Here is a 24,820-nt window from a genome sequence, read left to right as displayed (position 1 = left end):
CTCCCTCGCTGGAGATGGTGAGACGCGGGCGGTGGAGGGAGCCGGCCTGGGTGGTGGAAGAAACCCTGCTGGGGAGCCACGCTGACCCTGAGCCCCACTCTCAGCTCCGTTTCTGTTTCTTCTCAGGCCTTTCCAGTCACGCGGTCTCCAGAGTTGGCCTCGCTGGGGGCCGGTGCGTGGGGTGCACGCCCAGGAGAGACACGGTGAAGTGGGCACTTGCTTTCTCCCGTGTGAGGCCCCGTGGGGTCACAGAGGAGTCCCTGGGCTGGGGAGGGGTCAGCGTCCAGGAGGACCCGCCAGAGGGAGCGAGAAGCTTCCTGCATCTCAGCCTCTTTACAGAACTTAGCCGGACAGGGGCCAATTTGGTACATTGGATTAGGTTTTTATCCCCCAGGAGAGAAACCAAATAAACAGAATAGAGTTACTTTGGGCCACTGGCCAAATGAGAAATATTTTGGATCTGGTGACCTTTTTCTTTGGGTCGCTATTCACTGTAGAAGGTTTTGACCCGTATTCCATTTCAGAATAGGAAGAACGGCTTATTTTTCAGAGCGGCAAATAAGGAAAAGAATGAAAGTATCTCGGAGTCTCTGTTTCCAGAGGCTCCCCCGGGAGGAATATTTTTATAGACACCAGACGTCCTCACCAGCCTCGGCCAACTTTCCATCCCGGGATGATGGGGTATGCCGTGAGCTGGCTGGCGCCTGCCAGGCCCCTCCGCCCGCCTCTAAAGCCAGCACCTGCCCCTTTTGTCGCTGCGGCCAGCCGGCCTCGTTGGGGCCCGCGCTCCGTGCCTCTCACCTCCCCCTGTGACTGCGAGCTCTCCTGGGATCTTCGTAGATCACACACCTCAGCATTTTCACGATTGAACTGCAGTAGGTCACTGTCATCACTGAATCTCAGGGTACAGCAAGTGCTTATATAGCTGTTGTCAAAAGCCGGGGAAGGCAGTGTGACCTCAGCCCTTGTTAAGGCAAGGCTGTGCTGTGAAGACCACACAGAGACGTCCCACGGCTGACTTTCTCAACCTTGGTAACGGGCACAGGGTCCAAGCAGCACGTGTGTGGCTTGTACAGTAGAGGTTCTGCCTCGCGTAGACACATGGACACGTGCGTGGCTGGCACGGACTGTGGTGCTGGACCACCAGGCACTGTCGCCTTTGTGCCATCCACCTGCACCCTGACTTCATGTTGCTGTCGGGGTTGGAACCACTCTGCATCTCGGGTCTCGACTTGGGGGCAAGTCCGGGTCTGCGTTGCCCTCCCTCTTCTGTGCCTTTAAGCTACGGAGCGGTCATCATGGAAGAATCCCTATAGCTGTGCGCTGAGGGGACTGAAGCCCCTTCGCTGCCCTTTGTCCCGTGGCCCCGGGGTCCCCCTAAAAGTGTAGGAAGAGTTGGGAGCAGTGTTGACCTGGGGCTTCTGGAGAAGCTGAGATCTTGTAGGCTTTCTCGTTCCTGTTCCGTGCTGCCTGCCTCTCCCGTGTGTCCCTGGGCACTGGACGGGAAGCGGGGGTGGGGTGGGGGGGAGGTCCAGAACTTGGGGGCGGGGACGGCTCCTGTGACCTTAGACACTGGCCTGGGGGGGAGAAGCGCCAAGTGCCCCCAGCTTTTCTCAGCATAGAGGCTCTTGATGTCCTTGGGGGTCCTAGGCTCGCCCCCCTCGCCCCCCCAGAAAGCTCTGCATACAGCTCAGGACGTGCAGGGTCGTTGAGTGGTGAGGTGTGGAGTTCGGATGTAGCAAGCTGTAAAGTAGCAGAGCTTGGGTGGTTGGGTGGTTTACCGATGATCCCCTGTACCTGCAGCCTGGCCAGAAATGCCTGCTGGCCGCCCGGTGCTGGTTCCACGCGGAGCCGGACCCGGGCCCCCTGCACCAGGCCCCGCCCCCGTCGGAACTTGTGCAGACCCTGTTCTGCCACCTCTCATTCCGGCCTCATCCAGCTTGTGCCCCTTCCAGGCGGCCAGACAAACAGTAACCCTGGAGCCTTAGGAGGGAAGGAGACTAGCGCAGGCCCCAGACCTGTGGCCGCTCGTTCAGGCTCAAAGGCATAGCCACCTCCACAGGGAAGGAGGTCGTCTGTTGTGTGCAGCCTGGGCCCTGGGCGATGAGGGGTGACGTTGGCTGCTCTGGAGGGCGAGGAGGGCGAGAGCAGAGGGACAGCAGAGGGGAGCTGTGAGGGCGGGGTACCAGGAGGGCTGAGCCGAGACGGTGTCCGAGGTGCCCCTCGGTCGGGCTACGCCTTGTGCTGGGGACAGAGGAGCACGGGGCCTGGAGAGTCAGCGGGAGAGGGGGGCGAGAGTGCTGCCCCCGTGGGGGCAGGGCAGCCTCGGGAGGGAGGAGGGGCTACAGGCTCAAGGGCGCTGTGTCACTGGTCACAGGTTGCATGGGATGTGGCACACCTGTAGATGCTTCTTGTCGAGACAGGTGAGCACGCACATCGGGCTGTTGCGAGTTCACAGAGCCCTCCTCCAGGTCTGTTCAGGACAGACGGCCAGGTTTCAGAACTTTGAGGAAGCCCCGGTAGGGGGGCACCTGGGGGGGCAGGAGGGGCCGGTGTCTCTGTCGCTGTCGCTGGGCGCCCCTGGCCTCCCGGCCCCGTTTCTCCTTTGAGGGTGGGGAAAGGGCAGCACCATGTCCGGCTCCTCTGAGCCGCCACCGTCTCTGACCTGGAGCCCAATGACTGTGGATTCTTGTCCTGCTTCCAGAGGAACTTCGTGTCCGTCCTCACATTTGCTCCAGGCTCCTTGAAGCCCCATGGCCCACCTGGGTGAATTCCGAGCTCTTGCCCTCCCAGCCCTGCGGGCCCTCGGTCTGCCTTGGGGCTCTGGACAGCACGCCTGACCCCCTCCCAGGCCTGCCCGCTGGGCTGTGCCGTCCACTCGTGGGTGTCCCCATGGAGGGGTAGGGCGGGTCACGGTGGAGGGAGCGAACCCTCCTAATCTTGCTGGAAGCCCCGTGCCCCGTGGCTGCTGGGGGGCAGGCAGCGCAGACAGCGGACACAGGATACCGCGTGGTCTAGGCCAGGGCGCCTCCCATCAAGGCACCTGAAAGTGGGAGTGGGAGGGTCAGAGGGAAGCCCTCACCTAGACGTCCAGTTGCCCGCCCTGCTCTCCGCACGCCCACTCTCCAGCACCCGTTTACACACCTCCTCACTGGTCATCCTAGTGGTGGGGCAGGTGCTGTGCAGGAGGCAGGGCTGTGGGTCAGCGGTCGGGACCTTCCTTGACAGAGAGAGGCTGCACTTGGTTCTGATAACTGAGTAGGACCCTTAACCTAAATTGTTTTACTAATAAATATTTATCTTTCTTAGTGACCGTTCTGGGTAAAAATCCTCAGAAAACTGACGGCGTCATCATTATTAGATTAGTTTTTTATTCTTCTGGGCCATTCAAACCAAACCAAACTTCTCAGTTAGCCGGTTCCCGGTAGTTTTGGTGATTTGTGTCCTTTAGGACTAAGTACATGAACAGCGCATCCTCTGCAATGGAGGCGAACAAAGGGTTCCATTCGCCAGGGAGTTTTCAGCACAGTCTTCTCCGAATGTAATCAGGGGTGCCCATCCTGCCGCACAGCCCTGTAGCAGCAGCGTTATCCCACACCATTGCATTATTCTGCATGATGCATCGTGGCATTATTATTCCATCCCCCAGACCGCGTGCTGGTGTGGCCGCCACCTCCAGGTGTGGGATCCGCAGGCAGAGTGCCCGAGTCACAGCTGTTATCAGCGGCTTGGCATCCACATCTCTGCACCGTTTCCTGCCGTCGAGTTCAGAAGCTCAGCTTGTTTCCGGAGCGTTTTGAGCTAACTCCGTGGGATGCTGAGACTCTTGAGCCTGCCCTGCTTTGTCTCGGAAGGAGCAGGGCATCTGGGGAGCCAGGATGTGGGGGTCCAGGTCTGTGGGACCCCGGCTGAGTCTTCTGTCCGACCCCTTTTGCAGCCACTCCCTGAGCCACCTGCTTCCGGGGAGCCTTTTGCGTCCTCTGGTGATCCCTTCGTCCCCTGTGCTGCGGCCGCTGTTGTGAGTTTGCGTCCAGTTCCTGCCAGAGTTTTAAGCTAACAGCCCCACCGGGGGAAGTCAGGGTGAGGAACATCTGGAGCCAGTCGTGGGAATTGGCCGCAGAGCTGTGCCGCGCGCCCACCCGACTTGGCCATGGGGGTGCTGACCGACCGGGGTCCCTGGGCGTCGTGGTGGCCCACCCTCCCTTGGCTGCCTGCATTTGGCCACCCAGGTGACCTACCTTCTGTCAAGAAATTAAGTTTAAATCAAACTTAAGCTGTAACGCTCCTTGTTCATTTTCATCCCAACAGTCATCTTAAAATCTCTCCTTTTAATTGACTCCATTTTCCGGTCCTTTCTGTCTGCCGGGGTGGTTTGCAGACAGAGTACCTGTCAGGGGCCCAGGAAGGGCGGGCAGGGGCCCAGGGGCCCGGGGCAGGGTGGCTTGCTCCCCTCCGGTTGCTGCTGTTCCTTCTTTTTTTCTTTGTAAAACTGCTTCTTTGGAAGCTTTCACTTCTCATGTAGGCAAGTCCCAAGCTAATATTTATCCTGCGAAGTATCTTAAAAATGCTGGAGGGCGAGTTATTTGCTGAGAGCTTTATCAATCTTTGAAAGAGAGTCATTGTTACATTGATAAACTGAGGCACTGCTTACAATGGCCAGATTGTGTTTGAACTTGCAACCTTTAACGCAACAGTTACTTTTTGTTAACAGATGGAATCGTGTTGGCTCTTCTTGTAAAGAGGTCTTTATCCTTGTGTTTTTTGTTTGTTACTGACGTGCGCTGGGAGAGGGGAGACCTGGCTCGCGGAGCTGGTTTTGTAATACATTCGGGTGTTACTAATTTTATGATGGGCAGGCTTTTTAGGAATGCGGACGTTTGTACTCGGAGCCCTCACTTTTTATGAATTGTCCCTTTAAAAGTGGAGGTGCCTCCTTCCAGAGGGAAAACTGGCCTCGCCATGCAGTCTTCAAAGACTTAACAGCGTGCAGGAAAGAAAAAGTGATATAAATAACAAGAATGTGCAGTAGGTGGTATTATTTATGAGTGGTCACGAGGTTTCAGGTCTAAAGGAAAGCACACTGAGAGTGAACTTAAATAAAGAGCTTTCTTGAGGGTGTTGTTTGTCAGTAAAAGGAACCACTTCTGGGTCTTCTCCAGAGCCCGTTTCCCCTACCTGGCAGCCCCGCTCGACTTTGGACTGGGTGGATTGGACGTGGGGTGCTTCCTGGGGACAGGACGGTGCCAGGGGGCCCCATGTCCACACCCCCCCCCCGCCTGGTGGTCCAGGAGCAAGTGTTGGGTACAGGCACGGGTGGGCAGAGGTGAGTCCGGAAGTGGGTCCTGCAGCTTGGGCACAGGGACAGATGTGGGGACTCGAGCGTGGCTGGTGGGAGGGTGGGTGGACAAAGACTGGAGACGGAGGTCCGGAAGTGAGTTTAAACGTAGTTACCGGGAGCTGGGAGCCCGGTGAGGGTGCGGGGCCGGGCCGGTGTGGGCAGAGGGGACTCATGTGGGCTGCCCTGGGGGCTGGAGGTGGGGACATGTGAGGTGGCGCCCGTCACTCATCGCATGGGCCCGAGTGGCCCTGCCCTGCCCGAGGTGGGAGCCCGTGGTGCCCTGCCCTGCGGAGGTCTCAGTCAGCACCGAGCACTTCCTCCGGGGTCAGCCGACTGGCGGTTCCTCCTTTGTCTCTGTCTCTCTGTCTGCCTCTGTCCCTCCCTCGTGACTCACCCCCTGAGCTGCACGCGGAGCTGCCGTGGCCGGAGGGGGGCCGGGAGGCAGTGTGTGTCCTGGGTCTTCCTGGTGCCTCCCCGCGGTCACACAGGGGTTCATCCCTGCCCACGCCCCAGCGTCCCTGTGGGTTCAGCATCCACGTTTAAAACACTGATGGTTGGCCGAATTGTTTGGGGGACGCACGGAGCTTCTACAGGGGAGAATCTGATTTCTTGCTCACATAACTCTCCAGGTGTCTCTCAAGCACTCTGCATCTCCTGAACAACTTCTTCTCCCCCAGTGGAAACTCTGTACCTCTTAAATCAACCAATCTACTTATCTATCTATTTATTTATTTATGGAGGGATTCCAGCTTTTCATTTTTCCCCTTTTACACAAAACAAAGTAGAAGAGATAAAGTAGGATTAAAACTGCAAAAGTAGTCAGTTGGTAGAACACATATACACAGAAAAAATCCGGATAGGAAGACAAGCTTATTTACAATGAGGAAGCGGTGCCTTTCGTTTATGTTTTTTTTTTTTTTTTTTTTTTTTTTTTTTTTTTTGTGGTATGCGGGCCTCTCACTGTTGTGGCCTCCCCCGTTGCGGAGCACAGGCTCCGGATGCGCAGGCCCAGCGGCCATGGCTCACGGGCCCAGCCGCTCCGCGGCATATGGGATCCTCCCAGACCGGGGCACGAACCCGTATCCCCTGCATCGGCAGGCGGACTCTCAACCACTGCGCCACCAGGGAGGCCCCTCGTTTATGTTTGATAACATCTGGGGAGTCATCGTGAGCAGTAAGGTCCTGTGGTCAGTGCTGTGCGTTCTTAAATTTAACGCCTGTTTTGAGAGGTTGAAAGAAACACAGGTCCTGGTGTCGGGACGCTGTGCCGGGCTGACCTGAGGAGGGGTGTGTGTGTGTATGGGTGGGAGTCCAGGGTGCAGTGTAACTGATTCGTGGATGGGAAGTGAGTGCTGCGTTGAAAAGCAGTGACTTCTAAGAGCATTATCTTTTGTTTTCAGCAGAGGTAAAATCCAATCTGTTTTGATCCCTCTCATCTTACAGGCACATGCGGTGACTGTAATACACGTTCAGGTCATACTGTCATGTGGAGTTTACATAAACTAGATACAGTATGTTTATGTATTTGAGGATTCCATTGTGCCCAGGGAGGCTTGATTTTAACTATTTCCCCGGGTTTTAAATACTCTTGTGCTTCCCTCTCATGAACTTTTGTCCAGCTTAGTGGAAAGGTATCGCTCTTTGGGCGATATCGGTGGTCATTCTTTGTATTTATGGTCTTAACTGTGGCTTCCTGACCATATTTACATTCCAGTCACCACTGGACTTGCGTCAGCATCAGGCCCCCAGGTGGGGGAGCCTGGTGGAGCTTGCTTGCCCCCCAGAACGGTGGAAGGATGCACTTGTAGCCACATTTGGCAGCCCCTGTGTGGATTTGCACTGTGTGGTGTGGGGTATCGTTTTGCAGAAGGCAGCATATGTACTTCTGGCCCTTGTGTTAGGTGTGCTTGGAACCGCCTAGCCCTTCCACCGGTGCTGGCGCTCACCTGGATGGCAGGTGCCTGGGAATTCTGGGCCTCCTTTCGGGCTCAGACTCTATTTCCCGCTGCTGTGTGTTTTTTTAAAAATAAATTTATTTATTCATTTATTTATTCTTGGCTGCGTTGGGTCTTCTTTGCTGCACGCGTGCTTTCTCTAGTTGCGGCGAGCTGGGGCTACTCTTCGTTGCGCTGCGCGGGCTTCTCATTGCGGTGGCTTCTCTTGTTGTGGAGCACGGGCTCTAGGCACGCAAGCTCAGTAGTTGTGGTGCACAGGCTCAGGAGTTGTGGTGCGAGGGCTCTAGAGTGCAGGCTCAGTCCTGTGGTGCGTGGGCTTAGTTGCTCCGTGGCATGTGGGATCTTCCCAGGCCAGGGCTCGAACCCGTATCCCCTGCATTGGCAGGCGGGTTACTAACCACGGTGCCACCAGGGAAGCCCCCTCTGCTGTGTGTTGGCTGTGTTCTCAGCTCCGCAGGAGGCAGCCCCCAGACGGAGGGCAGTGCTTAGTCCTGGCGTGTCAGCACTCATGGTTAATGAATGGGAAAGAAAAGGGGCTTGTTGGTGTTTGCAGCCTTGGGCCTGGGGAGTCTGGTGCCCTCTGGGCTGCAGACAGGGGAAGATGCTTTGTAACCCCTGGCCAAGAAGTAGAGCTCCTCAATCCAAAGTGGACCTGCTTCAGACCTTGCTGCAGGGCTTTTCTGTCTTGCCAGCCACTCTTGGCCTGGAGAGAAAAGAGATGACCCTGACTCCTTGCTGGTAGTCGAGGCTGACCATGAGTACTCCTGAGTGCAGTGCATTTTGGGCAAATCCGTGATGAACAAAATAGGCGGTGGTGCAGCTAGGGGTGGGTGTCTGATGCCAGTCCAGTGGGGAGAAGGCTAAATAAAGCAGAGCTAAATCTGAGGAGCTCCAAGCAGGGCCATAGGTGTTACCGAATGAAAAGCCCCGTGGTTGTGATTGGAAGCTGGAGTAGCCACCGAGTGAAGGGCCTCGCCGGGGACACAGGAGGGAGGAATAGCCTCCATGTACCAGGATGTTTTGGAGGGATATGCTGTGCTCCTGGGTGTGGTTATAGAACAGTCTTGAGTCACTTTATTGCTGGTGTCAGATTGGGGAAAGCTTCTGAGATGCTTCTTGGTGATCACTTTCGAGTCCGTACCAGCTTTCCGTGGACCTGCCAGCAGCTCAGTGAGTCCACAGCTGGCTTTTCAAACCTGCCACCCCTGCCCCTCCTCTCCCCATCCAACCCTCTCAGGCTGCGTGGCGTTGCAAACCTCTCTGCACTGTCTAGGCCATCTGAGATTCATCTTCGTGTAGAACACTCCTGGGTATCACTCCACATATCAAGATCCTATGTGATGTTTGGATAGGGCAACCAGAAAAATCTGTTACTTTTTTTTAAATTAAAAAATAGTTTGGGGTTCTACAGAAGCAATAAGTATAGATAGATAGATAGATAGATAGATGGATAAAATGATGAATCACTCAGAATACCTTTTTCTCTGCATCCGTGCCTTTAAAAATAACATTTAACGGGACCATAATGTGTACTTGATTTATAATCTGCTCCCCCCCCCACCGCCACAAATGAGGTCTTTTATTTGTCACCATTAAAAGTCTGATTTTTAAACAGATTCTTGGACTCGTGGCTCATATCCATCAGCTCGTTCAACTTTAGCACCTGTCTCATCCCCAGTAGCTTTTCCAGAACTACTACCTTCACCATGTAGCCCCATGAGTTTTCCCCAATTCATACTTGGGCTTCTTTAGCATTTTTACTTTTCTAACAGAGACATCATGGAGTGGATAAATAGACTGGCAGGCCTTTTCTGTGTCTTTTCCAATGCGTCTGGAATCAATTTATTGACCACCTCTTTCAAGTCATTTGTCTGCACCTCTCGGGTCACGATTTCCATCATCCTCTTGCGCATCTGGCGGACCTGCTGGTGCCGGGCATAAGAGGTCTTCCGAATCTGATTGTTGCGTTTTTTAGTAAAACCCACACAGAATAGACGAAGCAAATAACCATCGGTAGTCTTGACATCAACATGAGCTTCAACCATGGTCTGCCATTTTTTGACCGTGGAGCACGTTTTGTCATGGGTAAGATCGTAAGATCCATGCCGTGGAAATTAGGGAGTTTTTGCCCTGAACATCTTCAGTAATAAGCTTGAATTTTCTAAATGTAACTTCATCATTCTGCAGATCAGCAAGGCTCACTTCAAACACACGACCCTTGAGGCCATCAGATGCGATTTTGGTTCCTTGAGTTCTCGTGACTCGTGTTTTCCCAATATTTCTTATATTGAACATAGCTGGTGCTTTCACTTCATACTAATCTTTCTTAGAAAATGGGCCAACCACTTTCTTCTTGGCTCCCTTTTTACTGCCTTTCGTAAGGCGCTTGTTCTTTCCGACCGCCATGGTGCTGCTCAGAGAGCCAAAAGGGCTATAATCTGCTTTGTTGTACCTAATTTTAGGCATGTTTCCATGTCAACAGGTAATCCCACAATGTGGATTTTGTGTCAGGATCTGCCTTACTTTATGTGACCAGGTCTCTTTTGGACACTTGCAGGTTTCTCAGTGGTGTAATCAGCATCCCTGTACAGGGCTTTGCTTTCCAAAGAGTTCCAAAGAGCAGAATTGCAAGATCAATTAAGATTTACGTCTTAAGGCTTTTTATACATGCTGAAAGCACTGCAGTTTTTAAGAAGTCATTTTTGATGGAGCCGGGGCTGTCATGGTTAATTGCACAGGTGATAGTACGGCTTACTTTGGGCACTTCAGCTTCCGGGATCCCAGGAAAGCGCTGGTTCTGAATAGCTGACCTTTCCAGGCAGCAGGGGGATTCAGGTACCAAACTGGGTTTCTTCCTCACAGAACATCGGGGGCCCTGCAGGTGAAGGGGTTACCCCTCTCTGTAGAGTGGGGGACAGATTCCATGAGCTTGCAGTCTGTTGACGCCATTCGGGAAGCTCCCTCCTGCCTCCCCCTTTGTGGGAGCTGTCCTGTGCGCTCCAGCCAGTTCCCTGAGCTGGGCCGAGGAAGCCACTGCCTTGCCTTCCCCTGTCCCCTGCCTGCAGTGGGCCTGAGGCCCAGTGCAGGGGCTCCCCGATGGGGACTGTCCTTGGACCGCACCTCCCTCTGGGTAAAACCGACTGTAGGTGACCATGAGTCGGTGGGAGGGTTTTTGAAGGGTGTAGAGACTTCACAAGGTCTGCAGTGTGGCTTTAGACCACGTTCTTGGTAGTTCAGCAGGCCAGGCTCTCCTGTAAATGGTGCAGGCATGACTCATCCCCCCTGTGTGGAGCCCTGACCTTCAGCCACGTTCAGGTGTGCAAGGGTCGGGGCGGTGACTGCAGAATGCTGGGTGGTGGTGGTGGTGGTGGTGGTGTTTTAATTTATTTTATTTTTATTTATCTTTAGCTGCGTGGGTCTTTGTTGCTGCGCGCGGGATTTCTCTAGTTGCGACGAGGTGGGGCTATTCTTCATTGCGGTGTGCGGGCTTCTCATTGCGGTGGCTTCTCGTTGCGGACCACGGGCTCTAGGCGCATGGGCTTCAGTAATTGTGGCACACGGGCTCAGTAGCTGTGGCAAACGGGCTCAGTAGTTGTGGCTCGCGGGCTCTAGAGCGCAGGCCTCGGTAGTTGTGGCGCATGGGCTTAGTTGCTCCGCGGCATGTGGGATCTTCCCGGACCAGGGATCGAACCCGTGTCCCCTGCATTGGCCGGCGGATTCTTAACCACTGCACCACCAGGGAAGCCCCTGTTGTTCGTTTTTATGGTCTCAGAGAGTAAGAATGAATTTAACCCCCGACTAAAGCTGTGTATGTTCCCTTCATTCACCAAAATGTTACGTTTAAAAAAAAAAAAACTAGTTTTGATTTTAACATTCCTCAAATATATTTCATACTTCCTGTCTTTAAAAACATTGACATTTTGTGTTTACCTGACACATGGACCGTAATTCACATAATCCCATATTGTTAGACAGTTGAGTTGTCTCCAGTTCTCCTTTTGTAGCACTGCATCCTTTTTTGCCTTAGGGTACACGGAGAATCTGGAAACTGCTTTGATTTGATATCCCATGTAAGTACCATCAGAAGGGTTCATTACATCTCAGCAGTCTTTAGTGGTATCCCTTAATTATACCCATCTTTGAGGTCTATTCTTTTTCCTTTTTGTTTTGGCCGTGCCTTGAGGCTTGCGGGATCTTAGTTCCCTGAGCAGGGACTGAACCCGGGCCCACAGCCGCGAAAGTGCTGAGTCCTAACCACTGGACCGCCAGGGAATTCCTCGTTCTTGATTATATGTATGTAAAGTGAGGAATCTTCCTTTTCATTTTTTGAAAGTACCATTTACGAGCCTCCTTAGGCAGCTTGCCTGTCTCTTCCATATCGTGGATGACAGAGCCTGCGTTTATTGGTACCTGGCCCTGCGCCTTAGAGGAAGTAATGAGAGGTTTGGAGAAATACTAGTCTCTCCTAGAACTGTTGGAAGTGGCTGCCCACTTGGCATTTTAGGTGGATCCTGAAGCTCAGTTTTCCTAGGCTAGCTGGGGTTCCAGGAGCCGCCCAGTTTAAAAGCTTGCTGCTGTTTCCATGGTAGCCAAAGCTTCATTCTGACCCGAGCGACTTAAACTAGCAAATTGATGCTAGAAGCATTCAGAGGAAGGGGAAGAAAAAAAACCTCTGGCAGCTTTTTAATTAGAAAACAAAAAACCTCCTACTCACCTGATTGTGCAAATGAAGGAGAACCATGTAAAGGTCAGAGGTGAAAAGTTAGGTGAGCAGGTCTTTCTGTATTTTTCAAAGAAGGTAACTGTTGCAGAGAATGTTTTCTTTGGGGACAAAGCAGTTTGTCCTTGTTTCAGTGTAATTTCCTCCTGGATGAGCTTTCTGAGTGTTGGATGCTAGGCGTTGCTTTCCTTCATGTGTCGGTAACAGTTTGCTTTAGTAGAAGGTGAAGACGGATATTCTGTTTGGGAGCGTGCTTGATTTCCGTCCTAATGCCGTGCCCTCTCAGTTTTAGGAAGTAGGATAGATAGTACGTGCTTTGATAGGATCCAATATTAAACGCATTTTCTGTCATGTAAGCTGTCACTAGAGTTTGCCTTTCTGCTTATTTTAACCTGACACTGTGCTTTTAGATGGTCCGGAGCGGCAGCGGCCCTGCCCCCAGGGCAGAAGGAGTCCTGTATGGTGCTCTCTGTGCAGGGGGGCGGGGCAGGGGGGTTCCCACACACCTGGCCTCAGAGCTGGGCGGGGCTCCCCAGAGGTTGTCTGGTGGAAGAGAGCCGAGCCTTCCTTGCTCCTTCTGGACCGGAGTCAGGAAGGGGGGCGCTGGCTCCCTGGTGCTGGTCATGAGCTCCACGCCACTCACCCCCTCATCCTGCTGTAGGTTCCTTTCCTAAGAGATGATGCAGTCCTCCGTGTCTGGCAGGGCTGCGACTATGAGGGACCTGCAGCCGTGCCCTGTCCCTAGAGGTCCTAGGAATTCTTGGTAGGAGTTCGTGGCTCTGTTGGCAATTCTGATGTCCCCTTTTTGGATGAAAAAGGGGCTTCTGGAGTTGGGTGTGCTGTCAGAGAAAACCCAAGGCCCTGGGAGTGGAGAGAGTCAAGCTGCCTGGCATCCTTTCCATCAGCGCCCTGCCCTTGGCCGGTTGCTTCACAACTGGAGGGTCATTGTTCTCGGGAGCCTCTTGGTACCCTTCCAGGAGGGCTCTGCCCCTAATGTGCTTCACTGTTGTGGGTGCGCAGATGGCCCAGGTTCACCCAGCATGCTGGGCGTACACGGATGGGCTCGGGCGTGCCTGCCAGACCCTCTGCAGGGAGCACCGTGGGCCGAGGCTCTTCCCCTCTGGTTTAGATGTGACCTCACTTGTCCGTTAGGTCCATCTGAGCCCCTGCATCCCATCCTGCTCTCTGCCCGCCCTCGGGGTCACAGATGTTGGCCGGGGTCGGGGAATCAGAGGTGGTCCTCCTGCCGTCCTGGGGACCAGGAAGCCCAGGGCTGGCGGAAGCCCTTTTGATGCCTACAAATTACCTCTGAGGAGGCAAGGCCAGCGCAGGCCTCCCAGCTGCTCGGGCACGAGTCTGCTTAGACGTGTTAGATGTGTTGGCTCTACACAGGGCCCCGGGACCCCCGACAGGCAGGACGGCGATGGTTTGGGGTGCGCCACGTGTAAACCCCAACTGTGAGCCACTGCTCTTGTGTCCTGTCTCATTAAAGCCGGTGATTCCTGAACAATCCCACGTAGGCATGACGTTGTGAGATGCTGTGATCTGTCTGGGGGTGGGGTGGGGGGTGACTGTTAACAAATAGTTCTGAAGTAGAGTGTGTATTTTGAAAGTTTACTTAAATTGCAGTATGCCAGTTTAAAGGAGCATAAAAAATGATCTCTACTATTCATTGGCATTGACACGCTGGTTTCTGCCTCCTATTCAGAAGAGAAGTGGATTTTCCTTGAGCTCTGTGATTATCCTGCTCTTCTCTCTAAAGGGAGAGGGATGTCTAAAAATTGGTTTTCTTTTTTGAACGGAGTAATCATGCTTAGCCTGGTCCTCTGCCTTCCGTGCTTACGAATTCATTATTATAAAGCCATCCGGGTACCTGTGCCCACCCAGTGTGACCTGAGCTGCTCCTCGGTTGGCCCCTGTTGTCAGCGAGTGGATGGGCGGCCCAGGCCCACTTACCTCCTGCAGGGAGCGCCTTCTCCCTTCCCCGGGGTGCCTGGGTGGGAGAAAGGTTGGGATGCTGGTGTTGGGTGCCCCCCGGGTCTGACGGCACCTGAAGGAAAAGCGAGGGCCCAGGCCATGTCCAAGGATGCCACGCTGCCAGGACCTTGACAACCGGGACTGTCTGTCCTGCAGACACACAAGAGGGGCTGAGTCCCCCGCTCTGAGAGCTCACAGTGGGTGTGGCGTGTGCCGAGAGCCGTCACCCGCCTTGCAGGGTGCCCTCTGGTTGAAGAGACCGGGCACTGTCCGGGGAGGGACCAGGGTGCAGGGCTGGGCTGTGTAGTCAACAGAAGAGAGGCCCAGGAGAAGCGCGCTTGATGCCTGCGGTGCCCAGGTCTGGGCTGCCCCTGCTCATGCCGGGCTACTCATCCCTTGAGAGGCACTTTAATTAGACTGACTTGTTAACAGTGTAGCAGTAGTTTCATCCCCTCGCTCCCTGGGGCCCCTTGCCAGATTTCCTTCCGTTCAGTCTCTTAATACTCCGAATATTTGACAGACACACATACACACGCACAAGAACACACACAGTCACATCCCTCCTTGTCCCCCCCTCCCCCCAACTTCACAGCAGACTGATCGAAAGGAGCACAAATCAAAAGGGGCGTCAGGTCTGACGTGGGTCATGTTCGGTTTCTGAAGTGTCTTTGACTACTAGGTCTTGTGACACAGAACGCTCAAAGGCTGGGTTATGAAGAGTTAAGTCATAGATCACCTTTTGGTCATTTCTGTCTAGAGGGGCAGTGCGCTGTCCAGCCGGGACCCTTGAGAGTGAAGGGGGCACGGCCGGCGATGTGCCTGCAGCCAGTGGCCTGGGCCCTTCCCCAGAGTTCTGTTTCGGTGGGCCGAGGTGGAACCCAGGAATCTACTTGTTCCAGACAGATGCAGTGTCTCAGTCCATTTGGCTACCATAACAGAATACCATAGACGGGGGAAGTCTGTCTTAGGGGGCCTGCTTCCTGGTTCATAGATGTCTCTGGGGTCTCCTAAGAGCACTGATCTCATTCACAGGGCTCCGCCCTCATAACCTGGTCACCTCCTGGAGGCCCCGCCTCCTAATCCATCACCTTGGAGGTTAGGCTTTCAACGTGTGTATCTGAGGGGGACACAGACGTTGAGACCAGAGCACACACTAATCCACATGGATGTTGAGCTGTGTGTTAAACATGTCTAGTTTAAGTCTATGTTAATTTTATAATTCTTTAGCCCAAATACGCTAGACTAGAGGCACATTTGAGTGAGTGATCACAGGAAACCAACCTGGGTTTCTGCATGCGACACACATAATACCTGAGGCAGGTCAATTCGCAACTGGATAATTTAAGGTGTGAGAAAGGGTCCCCAAGTCATGGCATGACCACCTCTTAATGCCTTTCTGGTTAGATGTTTTTGACTGTGTCTTCTGTTTTTCTAATGTAAGGACACAACATTTAAAAAAAAATAAACTTTATTTTTTAGAACAGTTTTAGGTTCACAGCAAAATTTAGCATAAAGCACAGAGTTCCTCCTGTAAACCCCCATCCTCAGACACACACAGCCTCCCTCATTATCAGCTTCCCCCCGCCAGCATGGTGTGTTTGGTAAATGGTTGATCCTACATTGACACGTCCTAATCCTCAAGAGACCAGAGTTGACGTTAAGGTCGCTCTTGGTGGTGTACATTCTTGGGTTTGGGCACATGTGTAATGCCGTGTATCTACCATTAGATAGTGGTAGTTTCACTGCCCTAAAAATCTGTGCTCTGCTTATGCATTCTTTCCACCCTCACGCCACACACACTGGGGGTGGCAACCACTGATCCATTTACTGTTTCCGTAGTTTTGCCTTTTCCAGAATGTCATGTAGTCGGAATCCTATAGCATGTAGCTTTCTCAGATTGGCTTCTTTCACTTAGTAATGTGCATTTAAGGCTTCTCCATGGCTTTTCATGGTTTGATGGCTCATTTCTTTTTAGTGCTAGATACTATTTCATTGATGTACTTATTGATTCACCTACTGCAGGACATCTTGGTTGTTTCCAAGTTTGGGACATTATGAATAAAGCTGCTATAAACATCCATGTGCAGGTTTTTGTGTGGACCTAAGTTTTCAGCTCCTTTGGGCAAATACCAAGGAGCACGATGGCTGGATCGCATGGTAAGAGTGTGTTTAGTTTTGGAAGAAGCCACCAAACTATCTTCCAAAGTGGCTGCACCGTTCTGCATTCCCACCAGCAATGAACGAGAGTTGCTCCACATCCTCACCTGCATTTGCTGGTGTCAGTGTTCTGGACTTCGGCCATTCTAATAGGTGTAAAGTGGTATCTCATTGTTTTAATTTGCATTTCCCTGATATCAGATGATATGCAGCATCTTTCAGGTGCTTATCTGCTATCTCCGTGTCCTCTTTGGTGAGGTGTCCGTTCAGGTCTTTGGCCCATCTTTTTTTTTTTTTTTTTAAATATAAATTTATTTATTTGTTTGTTTGTTTTTGGCTGCGTTGGGTCTTTGTTGCTGCTTGCGGGCTTTCTCTAGTTGCGGCGAGCGGGGGCTTCTCATCATGGTGGCTTCTCGTTGCGGAGCACAGGCTCTAGGCACGCAGGCTTCAGTAGTTGTAGCACATGGGCTCAGTAGTTGTGGCTCGTGGGCTCTGGAGCATGGGCTCAGTAATTGTGGCTCGTGGGCTCTGGAGCACAGGCTCAGTAGTTGTGGTGCACAGGCTTAGTTGCCCCGCGGCATGTGGGATCTTAGTTCACTGACCAGGGATCCAACCGGCGTCTCCTGCCTTGGTAGGCAGATTCTTAACCACTGGACCACCAGGGAAGTCCCAAGAGGAAATAACTTTATAAACAAATTTACCGGGGCTTCCCTGGTGGCGCAGTGGTTGAGAATCCGCCTGCCGATGCAGGGGACACGGGTTCGTGCCCCGGTCCGGGAAGATCCCACATGCCGCGGAGCGGCTGGGCTCGTGAGCCATGGCCGCTGAGCCTGTGCGTCCGGAGCCTGTGCTCCGCAATGGGAGAGGCCACAACAGTGAGAGGCCCACGTACAGCAAAAAAAAAAAAAAAACAACAAATTTACCAGAATGTTTTTTCATTCTTATCAAGGATACTTTGACCTTGCTTGATTTGATTTTATACCTTTTTAACTCTTGGTCCAAAAGCTGGTCTTCTGGTCTTCTGTGTGATATGCAGCTGTTTGTCTGGTTTCCCCGGCTTCTGTGTCATCCTAGGTTAGTGTTGTGTGCTGCGGAAAGTTAGGAAAGTTAGATGGGCTCAGCTGAGGCTAATAGTTGGTGTTGTCTTATGAAGATACTAGCAGTTGTAGTGGATTTTTCGAGGGTAGAGATGCCTGTATTAAATGGTGCGTGCACAGAACCACCAGGCACCGCACAGCACGCGCCGCCCGTCTCGCGCGCCCGGAACGCTGCACGCACGCCTGCACGTGGGGGCCCGTGAAGGGAACAAATGTACGTTAACCCCTCTCCGTCCATTTTCCAGCACATGTGGGTCACTGCCCTTCGTTACCGCATTCACATGGCGTATTGTGATTGTCATGTAGCCTCTTCACTGTAACTGAAGCTGGGGTTGCCCGTCAAAAATTATTCTGCAGTTAACTTTCTGGTGACGTGACACAGCCAGCATTTCCACACAGCAAATTGTAGGAAGTCACGTGTTTTGGCATCAGTTACCCTTAAATTAGAAACAGGACAGTAGGGGAAGTTGTTGACTGGAACAGTTGTAGTTTCACTTGTCTCAGTGCACCTGCGAATCATAACCAAATTGTTGTCAGTGACAGCCCGGCAGGCCCTGCAGCAGGCTCCAGAGCGAAACCCGTCTCAGAGATTGTCTGGGTTCTTTGAAGAGCAGACACCGGAATAGGTCACAAGGTAAACTTCTCCACACTTTTCAACAGCTCAAGAGGAGGCCCTTAGGAATACACAGCTGCCAGTGCTTTTGGGAAGGAGCAGGCTAATCCGCCTTAAATTGCTTCAGTGTGTTGTCCTTTAGCTTAGGCATTTTTTTACATTAGGTGCTTCAGAAGAGAGCATTTTCATGGCTTTAGATATTATATAGTTAACAACACCAGCCTTTGTATGAAATAGCTTCCTTAAAGAAAACAGTTTGCCTGCTGTAAGATTGCTTCACGGCACCATGTCACGAGCAGCAAATCTGGTTTTGTGGTATCCGATCGGTCCCCTGGGCGTGGTGACACCCTGAGCGCAGGCGTCCTTACCCCACTCACGCCTTCCTTTTCTTCTTCTCAGAGCTGCCCTCCTTCCCTTTTCGGGCAGAGCAGAGCGCTGGTGGGGAGGGGCCCTCAAGACAGAGCAAGGGTGGGAGGCTATAAAGGGAAGGCCTTCAGAGCCCGGGAAAGGTGCACGCGTGCCCCCGGGCCCCTGTCCCACGCCCCGAGCAGGTGCTGTGCTTAGTTCAGACTGGGCGGGGGCGGGGGCGGGCGGGGGGCGAGTCCAGTTCTCCAGGTAAGCGGGGGACTAGATGCATCTTGGTAATGGTTAGATTTGCTGTTATTCGGTTATAGTCTCCCTTTCCCCCATTTTCACTCAGATAAAGAACTAGGTTATCAAATTAAAGTATAAAAATCGCTACCTTTCACTAGATGGGAAAGGACTCACATGGACTTTCCAGGGCATTGGAAATGTTCTGTGTCTCCAGATAAATTAGTCAAAACTGATTGAACGGTACCTTTTCACCGTGTATAAATTATACCTGAGGAAATGAACAAGACTCCTCCCCTTTACATATGCAAACCAACCAGTTGGAAAATACAAAGGAAGAGAGAATCCCATCTACAGTGGCCACAAAAAAGATAAAATAATTAGGAAGAAACTTAACAAGAAATGTGCAAAATTGTAGAAGGAAGATTTTGACATCCTCCCGAAAGGCACTGGGGTGGACTTGGATACATGCATGGAGAGACTGCCCTAAGGATGGCAGTTCTCCCTCGGCTAATTTATAAAATCAGTGGACTCTCGCTGAAAATACCAATATCCCCCACCCCCACCCCAGAGCTAGTCAAGCTCTTAAAGGTCACACACTCATAAAGCTCTTGCAAATAAAAAGGCAGGAGTGAAAAGGAGAGCTCTGGGAAGAGAAGCTATGAGAGGGAAGTGGCTCCCCAGACCTCAGGACCTACTGGCGGCTCTGTCCTTGCATAGTGCCTTGCTGGGTGCGGGCAGATGGGCTTGCGGGACGGAGAGGACAGGGAACGAACCGAGACATATAGACCCAGTGCAGACGGAGTCAGTGTGAGATGATAAGGGAGAAATCTCCAAGTGCTGGGAGTGGACTTGTAAATAAATCATGTCAAGACAACTGCACGGCCATTGGGAAAGCGGGGCACAGCGAGGGTGGAGGGCCCTCCTGCCCTGAAGGCTGAGTTCTTCCCTCTGCCCCCCGCTGCCAGAAACAGCGTCAGGGCAGGATCTGGATGCTGGACAAGCCCCCCAGCAGGTCACAGCCCCGCCCCAGCCAGGCTCCCCATTTGAGAACACGGTGCTCGTGGCCGGGGTTAAAAGTGGGACCCGTGGGTACATCTGGAAGTGCACAGTCCCTGGGCCGCCAGACTGGCCAGCAGGATGCCGAGTGTGAAGCAGACAGGTTAGGCAGCTGTGCCCACCCCTGGCTGTGAGGGAGACGGTCACCCTACCCTGGAGAAGTCCTGCGAGTGGAGGCATCCACCCAAGGGCTCCCTCCCTCTCCCTCACGTTCTTTCCAGAGGCCACTGTTGGACCATTCTTAGAAATTTGGTGGGAACCCCAAACATGAGGGACTCGGGTGTAGTGACTTGCTTTGCATTGTAGAGGGGACACACTTGCACTGACCTGGTGGTCTGTTGGTGTGTGGCTTTCCTAAGGACGCAGGGCCCTTTGCTCCCCAAGGGTTCGGTCTCTACCTCCTTGGCTTTCCCAGTAAAATCGAGACTTCTTGCTTAGCCATCTTTAGCCAATTCCGCAGGCCCTTCAGCAAGTGCAGCCGTAGGCCTGGGGTTGGAACCCAGAGCCTGAGCATGATGGAGGCCAGGCGGCCGTCTGGGCTTCCTTTGCAGCCCCTCACCGGCTCTTAGCCACCTTCTCTTTGCAAATAAATACCAGGAAATGCCATCACCTGTGCCCTAGGTGATCGACTGGGAGGGAACAGGTTGCACCTCTTCCTGCTTATAAACCTGACACTAGACGCCACCCCTCCTCGGGGAGCCAGTGCCTTGAGCTCACCTGCGCTTCCTGTTCTGCTTTGAGCAGAGGCTGGTTTAGGAAAACAAAGGGAAGTGAGTTCACTTCAACTCAAAGTGAAGTTGAGTTTGCAGCTTCTGGGCTAGCTGATTGATTCAGAGTGTGAGAAGGGTTTCAGCATTTTTAGGAGAACCTTTTTCCTGTCTAATAATAACCTTAGGGAACAATCATGCTCTGCTGGGGAGGCATCCTGGCCGCTGCAGGGCGCTGAGCGCATCCCTGACCTCCACCCGTGAGCCTCAGCAGCAACCCTTACCCCAGTCGTGACGACCAAAAACATCTCCAGGCATCACCCAGGGTAGGGTCCCCAAGGGTGCAGGTTGGCCCCGGGTGAACCCCATGGCCTTAAAATAATTTGAGTGCACTATTACAGAGCTCTATTGCCTAATTTTTAGCCGTTGCTGAAACGACTCTTAGGAGAGTTTGCTGTATTTGGGGCCTGAGTCTCAGGATAGATACACAGTGGTGCAAGGGGTGATGGGAGAGAACTGAAGGGTTTGATGATTATAATTAAGTCCGTAGGATTTCTGAGAAAACTAGTCACAGTCGTTCGGCTGGTCAGTCAATAGAGGTTTTAAAGACACATCTGGATATTCTGTCTTCACATAGAAACGACCCATCTTATCTCGTGGAAAAAGGCATTTAAAACCATTGACCCCGTTTTGGTGTAAGAGTGACAGGTTGACTCAAGGGAAGGTCCTGAGATTTTTGTCTCACTATGGGGATCACTGGAAGGGCAGGGTTGGAATGAGGACCGTAGGGTGCTGGCAGGTGTTTGCGCCGGGTGTTCTGTTTTAATACCGTTTTGTTTACATTGTATATGCGAGAGAGTTTCATGATAATGTTTGTGAAAAGATTGTAGCAGGGTGCCAGTTTGGAAACACTTTTTTTCTCAAATTCATTCATTCGTTCATTCATTCATTTATTTTTGGCTGCTTTGGGTCTTTGTTGCTGCACGCGGGCTTTTCTCTAGCTGTGGCGAGTGGGAGTTACTCTTCATTGCAGTGTGTGGGCTTCTCATTGTTGTGGCTTCTCTTGTTGCAGAGCACGGGCTCTAGGCGCGCGGGCTTCAGTAGTTGTGGCACATGGGCTCAGTAGTTGTGGTGCACGGGCTCTAGAGCGCAGGCTCAGTAGTTGTGGCACACGGGCTTAGTTGCTCCACGGCATGTGGGATCTTCCCAGACCAGGGCTCAAACCCGTGTCCCCTGCATCGGCAGGTGGATTCTTAACCACTGTGCCACCGGGGAAGCCTGGAAACACTGGTTTTAATCCAGATACTGATTATACAGTAGAGGACATTTATAACGTGATAGAAATCTCAGGTGAAGGCTGCAGTTTGGAATTGTCATTAAACTTGGGGCCTAAGAAGCAAATATGTAGGTAGGATCACTTGGACCTGTGATTCCCTGGGAAGTTTGGGCTGAAGGAAAGAGAGCATGAGGACACCCCAGCATGGTGGATTAGTGAGGCTGGGGTTCCGGACCCCCAGGGTAGCAGCTCAGCAGTGCCAGCAGTCAGACCGGGGACCCGCCATCACTTCCAGGGCTCCCTGAGGAGGGCACTCGGCGAAGGCTACCCCTTGATTTCTGGTCCTTTCTGGGGAGGAGGGGAGAAGGAGTTAAGATCATCTTGGGGTAAGTGAATATTAACGAGAAATATTTTTATTGAAAACAGTTGTTGAAAATTTTCGGTAAGACCTCAGCTACCGATCTACCTTAATGTAAAATCACATTTTGTGTGATATCACCCCAGGTTGAACGGAAGCCGCGTCGGAAGGCCATGTGCAGAAGAGCAAGGGTGTTCCTGCGTGCTTGCTCTGGCCTTGCACAGGGCAGATGGTTGCTTTCCTAAAACCTTTCTAAGGGGACATTTCTAGTTAGGTTCTTGGCAATCGACACTTGGTAGTGGAGTGTTCATCCAGGTAGAGACAGCGTCACAAAGCTGGGTCATAGGTACCGGGATGGTGGAAACATAGGATTGAGGGACGGGTTCCAGGGCTCCATGGAATGTCCTGTGCGGGTGGGGGTCTTCAAGCCCCTCAATGTGGTGCTCAGTGTTTGGCACGTGTTGCACGTATGTTTTTTCCCGGAGAGGCACTCTTTCCTTTCATTAGCAAAAGGCTTCGTAACAAACAGGTCAAGGACCACGGCTGTAGACAGCCCACAACAGGCATCCAGCGCCTCAGGGTGGACTCTGAGCCTCCCACCTGCCCCTTCCCTGGGCGGGGTCCCCGCACCCAGCGGGCTGTCACTGCCCAGGAGCATAAGCGCTGAGCTCTCATTCTGTCTTCCTTTCTCCCTTTGTTGTCCCGTCTCTATCCTGCCCCCACGATTGATTCCATGCAGGAAAATGTTGTTCTTCTAAAAATTGGGTTTTGTTTTCTCCGCAGATGACCTAGGGTAAGCACCAGGGAGCGGAATCCCATGGTCTCCAAGAGGCGGAGGACCAGCCCCACGTGCAGGGCGCCCGGATCCCGGGGTGGGAGGCCCGGGGCCCCGTCTGACCGGGCAGGGCTTTTCTTCTCTTGCAGATCAACCAGCCCCTCGATGGGGAGCGACGGCGGCCTTCCTCTGTGTGTCACCTGCCCGCCTCTCTGTAGCAAGGAAAGGAGCTTCAGCACTTCTTCAGTAATGATGATGAAACTGGTATTAACTGAATGGCATTTATGGATTTTTAACTCTAATTCACAGTAAACCAGCAAGCCATATGTTTAACCCAACCAAAAATCGTCTGTTCTGCTGCGTGTCTCATCCGACTGTGAGAAGTTTCGAGATACCTGTTTGTACAAAGAGGAATATAAGTATTATTACTTGCTGGAGGAACACACTGAAGCAGAAAGAGAAGACGTCTTAATTTATCCTTAAAGATATATGATAGAATTATTTATATAGATAGAGTAAATATATATATATATATATATATATATATATATATATATATATATATTTGGTGGTAATGAAAATGGCTCCGCAGAATGCCGACTCAGAATCTCTGCAAGTTCAGGAGTTGCCGGTGCCCCTGCCGGACCTGCAGAAGCCGGGGAGCGCGGAGGCGGAGACGCACGACGAGACCGTCAGTGAGGGGTCCATAGACCGCATCCCCGTGCGCCTGTGGGTGATGCACGGGGCCGTCATGTTTGGCAGGGAGTTCTGTTACGCCATGGAAACGGCGCTGGTCACGCCGATCCTACTGCAGATCGGTAAGTGCCGCCTGGGCTTCCACGGGGTCCTGGCCCCGGGCCTCACACGCCGGTGAGTGTTGGCCCGCGGAGCACCGCACGCTGGCTTACGGCTGTCCCGGCCTCCTCTCCCTTCAGCCTCCTCCAATGGACTTTGCCGTGTCCCCTGGTGGGGGTGGGGGGGGGGAGGTCCTCGGATGCTCTCGTGGAGTCAGGGGCCCTGGCCAGCTGGTGGTTGGGCGTTCGGGGGTGTGTGGCACCCCCAAGCTCCGGCCCAGCGTGTGCTCACCTCCCCCGAGGTGCCTCCAGACCCGGCCACCAGCCGGGCGAGCCCTTGAACCCCGCTGCCCCTTGCTCCTTCTCCGTGAAGCGAGGTCAGTCGCAGACCAGCCTGGGTTGTTGGGCAGGAGACACGCACGCGCTCAGAACAGGGCCTGGCTGTAGAAAACACCAAAGAATGCTGTGTGTGTTTGTTTTGTTTTACTATCATCATATTGTTGTTATTATCGACTTAAATCTGAGTTTACTGTGGACTTTAGGTGGCTGAATGATGGGTATTTCCAGAAATACTCGGATTCTCAGAGGTTACACTCAGGTTAGCATTACTAAGCCTGGTATATGAAAACGCTGGCATCCCTTCCAGATTACCACCGGGGGTGCCTTAGGCCCTAAAAATGTGACCAGGGTATTTAATTTTCCCCGTTGTCTAAGGAAGTTTTAAAATCTGTAATTTTCCAACTGGATAAGGGGCCAAACTATTTAGAAGCATGTTTCATTCTAGAATTCCACATGTGCCTAGTAAAATATTTTAAAAATCTATTTATTTTGGCTGTTACAGGAAAGTTTCTCTGAACATGGTAAAATGTTTCTTGCTCAGAGAGCACAGGCTAAAAGGCCCAGCGTGCTGCAGATCAGTTAGAGAAGCCTGCGGCTCCTTCAGTTATGAACGGGCCCCCGCGCTGGCGTCAGGGCGCTCTGCAGGCAGATGTACTCGGGCATTTCACAGCACAGCAGGTGCCGTACCTGTCTTGTCAGGCACCTTAATAAAGGAGCAGGCTCGTCCCTCTCAGTGTTTAGGTTGCTGTGTTTCAACATGTTTTCCCTTTGGCATCCCGGGTGTTTTATTTTTCATGTTTAAAAATGTGAGGCCTGAGAAGGCTGCCCGTGGCCCGGATGAGTTAAGAACCTTTTCTGGAGAGTTGGGGGTGGTGGAGCGTGCACCGCGTGGGCCACTCTTTGTTCTTTCATCCGTGTGTTGATCACCTCTCCTTTACCCTGCTCACCTTCCTCGGGTGCCCACATGTGCCAGGCCACTGGGGGCGGACAGGGCGCCATGTCTGTCCCCGTGCGGCTCAGTCCTCGTGCTGGAGGTGGGGGAGTGACCCACCTTTGCTGAGAGG

At 52.7% G+C, this 24,820-nt stretch overlaps 1 protein-coding gene and 1 pseudogene across 2 annotated transcripts in view; one reads left to right on the top strand and one right to left on the bottom strand.

Moving 5' to 3' along the window:
* SLC45A4 (solute carrier family 45 member 4) overlaps positions 1–24,820 on the top strand; it is a 74,021-nt gene that overhangs the window by 19,249 nt on the left and 29,952 nt on the right. For both annotated transcript variants that reach the window (XM_060115595.1, XM_060115594.1), the window contains exon 2: positions 22,773–23,441. In XM_060115595.1, coding sequence (XP_059971578.1) covers positions 23,198–23,441 — 244 coding nt within the window. In that variant the 5' untranslated portion in view covers positions 22,773–23,197. The remainder of the gene's footprint in view (positions 1–22,772; positions 23,442–24,820) is intronic.
* Positions 8,870–9,701, bottom strand: LOC132500836 (small ribosomal subunit protein eS1-like; annotated as a pseudogene).

Source organism: Mesoplodon densirostris, chromosome 13 (genome assembly GCF_025265405.1).
Source record: "Mesoplodon densirostris isolate mMesDen1 chromosome 13, mMesDen1 primary haplotype, whole genome shotgun sequence".
In the NCBI taxonomy this organism is placed as follows: Eukaryota; Metazoa; Chordata; class Mammalia; order Artiodactyla; family Ziphiidae; genus Mesoplodon; species Mesoplodon densirostris.
This window is presented reverse-complemented; position numbering and strand designations above follow the sequence as displayed.